This window comes from Propithecus coquereli, unplaced genomic scaffold, assembly GCF_000956105.1.
Source record: "Propithecus coquereli isolate 6110/MARCELLA unplaced genomic scaffold, Pcoq_1.0 Scaffold518, whole genome shotgun sequence".
NCBI lineage: Eukaryota > Metazoa > Chordata > Mammalia > Primates > Indriidae > Propithecus > Propithecus coquereli.
In genome coordinates, this window is record NW_012151041.1 from 1148337 (window position 1) to 1154336 (window position 6000).

Genomic DNA, 6000 nt, shown 5'->3' on the forward strand with positions numbered 1-6000 from the left:
GAGATTTATTCTGAGCCAAATTTGAGGACCGTGACCCAGAGCCACGCCCAAGAAGCCTTGAGCAAGCGGACTCGGTGTGGCTGGGTTACAGTTTGGTTTTATACATTTCAGGGAGACAGGGGTTATAGGTAAAGTCATAAATCAATGTGTGGGAGGCATACATTGGTTTGGCACGAAAAGGTGGACCATCTGGAAGGGGGGCAGTTTATAGAGGGTTTATTGTGGGGGTTATAGGTGGGTTTACAGATTCTTTGACTTGTAATTGGTCAAAGACATGAAGCTTTGTCTAAAGGCTTGGAATGTTTTAAGATAAAGAGGTCTGTTAATCAGAGACAAGCCACCAGACATATATTTGTTGTGTAAATTGAGGACCTGCAGGTTTGTTTTGAATACCCCTAGACCTGTTAATGGGTTACAAAGGATATCCCCAAGAAGGGAGGGGGGCATGATGAGGCATCTGACCTCCCTCCTCTTGGCTTGCAATTTAGTTTTAGGATATCCCCTTGGCCAGGAGGGGGTCCATTCAGTCAGTTGTTGGGGGGTGGGCAGGGTGTGGGGGCGGGGGGAGCCTTAAGATTTTATTTTAGTTCACAGTGTGCTCACAGTCATCCTGGAGATGGAGCCAGCCCTACAAAAGCAGAGCTGGGTGTTGAGTTTCTGAAACCATGCCCTAGTGGTCATTTGAAAACTATTTGGCATTTTAAACTCCCTTCTCCTTCTAGACACTGAAATTTAATATCATGTAATTGTCACCCACTGATGATGTCAGGCCTTTAGGCTGTGACAGCATCTGTTGGCAGCATGGCTTTGGAGCTTCTCCCAGTTGAATTTTGCTGCCTCAAAGCAAAAGTGAAGGAGGAGTGCATTTATTCAAATGAAATATACATCTTTTGATTGACCTGGTCTCAGCAAACTTGTTTTTTATGTTAGAATACTATATTCAGTAATCAAGCTAAAAATGAAATACCCTGAGTAAAACTTAGTATTGGTCTTGTGACATTTGCAAATCAGTGGGCCTAATAATGCCCTTCCTCTCTCCTTTGTTTTCAGCAATGGAAGAGTTAATAGTTGAACTTCGCCTCTTTCTTGAACTCCTGGACCATGAATATCTAACCTCAACTGTCAGGGAGAAAAAGGCCGTAATAACCAATATTCTGCTGAGGATACAGTCCTCCAAAGGTGAGTGTCATTCAAACATCTGGTCATTCTTCTTCCAGCTTCTTTTGGCTTCCACACCATCTTTAATTCTACTATCTTTCTAAAACATGTTCATTTGTTCTTTAACTTAGGAACTTACTTATTCATCAAGTTTTCATTGAGGGCCTAGGCTTGTGCCAGGTACTGTGTTAGCCTCTAGGAAAGGTAAAGCCTTTAAGAAGCTAATAGAATTGTGAGTGTGTTGGGGTCCCCAAGAGCACCCCGACATCCAGAGGAGATTAACTAGAAGGACTCACGGAACTCGGCACATTGCTGCACTCACTCGTGCTCAGGATACATTACAGCAGTAGTGAAGATACAGGCCTGACTGCTGACCGGAAGGGAAGAGACCCAGGCAGAGTCTGCAAGAGCCGGTGTGTGGGCTTCCTTATGCTCTCCTCCTCCTGTGAGGGTCACACGGAGCACACTCCGTTCTCAGCAACAAAAATGCAGCCCCATGTGTGTGACATTTCTGTCAGGGAAGTTCATCAGAAACTCAGTGCCTGAGGCTTTTACTTGGGGCTGGTCCTATAGGCACCCTCTGCCTAGCACGTGCCAGAATTCCAGACTCCTGGAAAAAAAAGCAGATGTTCAGCAGGGACCAACCACACTGTTCGCACAAACAGCACAGAAAAAGTAAACCAGCCTTACCGATTGGGGAATGGTGGGGGTACTTCTGAAGTCCCAGTTTCCAGATGCCAGTCAAGGACCAGACTTGCAAGCAGGCCCCTGTGCACATGGAGGCCTCAGGCCTGCTCTGTTAACTCTTTCATGCTCAGTGGGTAACACAGAAAAGTGGAATAGCGTGAGCATCAAGGGTTGTGGGAGCACTCAAGGGCAGACTCCAAAGCAGGGCGATGAGAGCAGAGAGTGGTGCAGGCTGAGAGGCAATTCTTGGAGGTTATGCTATTTGAATCTTGGAGGCTCTGTAGGAGATAGCTGGATGAGGTGTAGAGATTTTTCTTTTAAACATCTTTATTGAGAGAGAATTTCACAGACCATACACGTCACCCATTGAAAGTATAAAATTCACTGGTTTCTAGTAAATGAAGCCACAATATGACGCAGTTATGTTTGCATTCTGGAGAGCTTGCCTGGTCCATCTGGAAGATGGGTCAAAGGATTTGGTGGCAGATTAAATAGTGGTACGGATACCTGGGCAGATGATGAGACCGGTCATTTAGGATAGAAAGCAGGTTGAGGGCTGTATTTTGGAGTCAATATGAAATGTTCATGTTTGTAATTTTGTTACTTCCTTTGCCTATGGTCAAAATCTAGGCTCCTTAGCCTGCCCTAGAAGGCCCTTTATAATATTAATATGTGGGCGTGTGTGTTGGGTGGACTCCTGAGTCTAACTGGCTTTGTCTCCTGGCTCTGCCCATTACCAAATGTGTGACCTTGCACTAGTTCCTTAATGTCTTCACACTTTATCTGTAAAAAAGTATTAAGTAGCATCCACCTCATGGGATCTAAGGGTTGAATGAGATAAAATATTTCAAAACAGTGCCTGACACGTAGTGTCACTCAATAATTATTTTTTATAATTACCTTTATTAAGCAGATTGGCTGTTAGTCTTTGTGATTCTTTTATTACCAGAAGTTGTGTTACTTTGCAACCTCATCTCCTCTACGTAGGAGGAGGCACTTTCTTTTCTGAGCTAGTGGTCCCACCATCTATCCAGGCAACCTCTCCCCTTCTGTCAGCTGTTGCAGACTCCTGGTCAGGGCACACCCGGTGCTTGGCCTTCTGTGCCTTGGCAGTGCTGTTTGCTTTCTCCAATTTCCCGTCCTCTGTTCCTCTGCCTGGTGAGCTTGAGCCTGTGTGTCTCTGTGTTTCCTTCTGGATGTATCTTCTGATATTTACCAATTCACGAATTTTTTCTTCAGCCCTTCAATTTGCTTTAAACCTATCCACTGATTTTTTTTTTTTTTTTGGTAGTAGCAGAGTTTTCCTTTGTTCTTTTTTTCTCTCCTTTTCTTTTTTTATTGTTTGCCAAAATTCTCGTCTCCACTGCAGCCCCTGGAGGTCAGGCACTAGGTTTTTTCATATTTCCATTCCTGGCCTTTAGCATCATGTTATGCTTGACCCATACAGGTGATCATTGTTAAGTGATTATTTTTACAGATCTTTCCAAGTGAGCTCTGACATATAAACAGTGCTGTGCCCACGTTGAGACTTGTTCCTTCCTCTCCTCTGCCTTCATGGGCATAGTGCACATCACGTTTTCTAACAGTTAGTTGTATTTGTATCTGTCTTCCTGATTCTAACACCAGTGCTTTGAGGGGTGCGAGCTTGTATCAGTCATGTCATCCATAAAGTATGTTTATCACAGTAGCTCCCTTTACGAGAGAACTTAATAAAAATCTCTTGATTCCTAGGAACGTGTCTGCCCTCCTTAGTGTACAGGTAAGTACTGTCCCGAGTAGAAGTTCAGGTGGAGCAACTTGCCTTTGAGAGGCAGCGGGGCATCGGGGAGAATGTAGGCTCCGGGGCCAGCTCCCTCACTTCTAGCTGTTAATGTTTCAGTCTGTTCCTTACTCTTTTCTTTTCTTTCTTTTTTTAAATTCGAGCCATAGATTCTTAACCTGTAAAATGGAGAATAATAATATCTACCTTGCAGATTATTGTAAAGAATTAGAGAAAATAAATATTTGCAAGAATATTCGACAAGGGGCTCAGAAAATGACGGCTCCTAGTACTGTCTTCCTCATCTTCCTCATCCTCATCCAGGTCTGTGGTTTTGGTTAATACTTACAGGTTTTGAAGTGAAAGATCATGCTCCGAAGCAAGAAACCACCGGCAGCCTGCCGGCCCCTCCTCAGATGCCTCTGCCGGAGATCCCTCAGCCCTGGCTGGTGAGTTGAAGCCACCTCGGTGATCACTGGGGCACTGATGAGCCCTGGGGCACATGATGGGCGGATGCCTCACTTGCTCGAGGCGCTCCTTGGAGTATGTTTCCAGGGCTGGGAAGCTGCTGGTAATAGCTAACCGGTAGACCCTAAGAGTAGCTTTCCCCTTAGGAAGCTGGTGTTTCCGTTGCAAACTGCTGCAGCCACAGGCCCATAGAAATCTGTTCTTAGGACAGATTAAGAAAAAAAAAAAACCAGAGGATTTAGCAGGCACAACAATGTTGGTAAAGCCTAAGAACTCAACCCTCTTTCTGAGCTAACATTGAATTTGAATACCTTATTCTGAAACTTTAATATTCATGGTGATGCTTCCTCTGCGGTTAAATAACTTTTTTTTTCCAAGAGAGAAAAATATGTGCCTATTCCAGAAATGTGTATTTTATTTGATTTTGTGCATTCAAATTCAAGTTTTTTTTTTTGTCATTTCGTTCAATCCAGAGATACTTATGCAATTTTTCATGTACCCTTCAACTTTTACTGCATTTGCTGTTTTCTAACTTGTTTACTCAGGGAAATTAGACTTTTATTCAAAGTTAGGACAAAATCAGTTACTTAGCAGTTCTCTGTGTTTGCTTTCAGTGTGAATCATCTAATTATCTGCATGCCAGGATCTGAGCTGTGGGAAGGCGGGGCCTTGTGTACTGCTTGCCTCCTGGGTCCTAGAGCAGTGCCCAGTGTCTAATAGGTGCTGAGTAATTATTGTTGTAGCAGGGGACAGAGCAACATTAGCACTTAGTGGGTTCCTACCACATATCACCGATCGTGCTTGGTATTTTGTTCACTTATAGTTTCATTTAATCCTCACAACTTGGTCTCAAAGAACCCCTAAAACACTTCTTATCATGTGAAGAGTGTATACCCGTTTTTCAGAAAAGGAAATTGAGGCTCAGTGAAGATTTGTGGTTTGCTCAAGATCATTTAAGTAGGAAAGGCAGAGATTGTAACTTTGTCTTTGATTTCAAAGCTGTCCTTTTCTCAGCAATACTAGTTCAGAGGTGTGGCATCAGAATAGATGCAAGTATGACTCACAGACGGAAGGAGACTATGAGGACTGAAGCCTGTTCACTGAGCCGTACTCAGGGCGGCTGCGGGATGCAGGTGCAGCCTCAGAGCCAGGCTGCCCGCCTCCCACTCCCAGCTCTGTCTCTGACTCGCGTGATGTGGGGAGGTTGGTGTAACTTCTTGGTGCCTCAGGATTATTGTGAAGATTAAAAGAGCTAATATACCTCAAATGCTTAGGATATAGGCCTCGCATATATTTAAGTCCCGTGCAAGCTGTTACTGTTACTTCCGAGCAGTGCTTCTCAAACTTTGATGTCCCAATGAATCACCCAGGCATCTTGTCAAAGTGGTTCACTAGGTCTGGATGGCGCCTTCCATGCTGCATTTCTAACAAGATCATTGTAGAAAATATGGAAAAACAAGAAAAAAGAAACTAAAGAAGTAGATAAAAGTCATCTATATTTTCTTCTTCCCAGGAGAGCCTGTGTTCCCATTTGGCATCTTTGCTTCTGGTCTGTTCTCTGCCTGTGGGTCCAGCGCAGGGGCCACAGCCTTCAGTGGCTGTTGAACTCTTACAGCTTGGCTAGTTCCAATTGAGATGTGGTGTAAGTGTAAAACACACACTGGATTTGGAGGACAGTCTGAGAAAAAGGATGTAAAATATCTCATTAATAATTACGTTGATAACATATGGAGTTATATTTTATATATATTGAATTAAAGAAGATATGTTAATAAAATCAATTTAATCACTTTCTGTGGCTACTAGAAAAATTTAAATTACATATGTGGCTCACATCTGTACCTTGCATTGTATTTCTTTTCTCTCCATTTAATCTTTTCACAGTCGAGAGCATATGGAATATATAACTTTATATTTTTTAAAAGATA

General features: G+C 43.2%; 1 protein-coding gene across 1 annotated transcript in view; it reads left to right on the forward strand.

The window, feature by feature from the left end:
• The window catches only part of AFAP1 (actin filament associated protein 1), a 134426-nt gene that overhangs the window by 37677 nt on the left and 90749 nt on the right, over window positions 1-6000 (forward strand). Inside the window, exons 2-3 of the mRNA XM_012656745.1 lie at window positions 1051-1179; window positions 3956-4053. Coding sequence (XP_012512199.1) covers window positions 1053-1179; window positions 3956-4053 — 225 coding nt within the window. The 5' untranslated portion in view covers window positions 1051-1052. The remainder of the gene's footprint in view (window positions 1-1050; window positions 1180-3955; window positions 4054-6000) is intronic.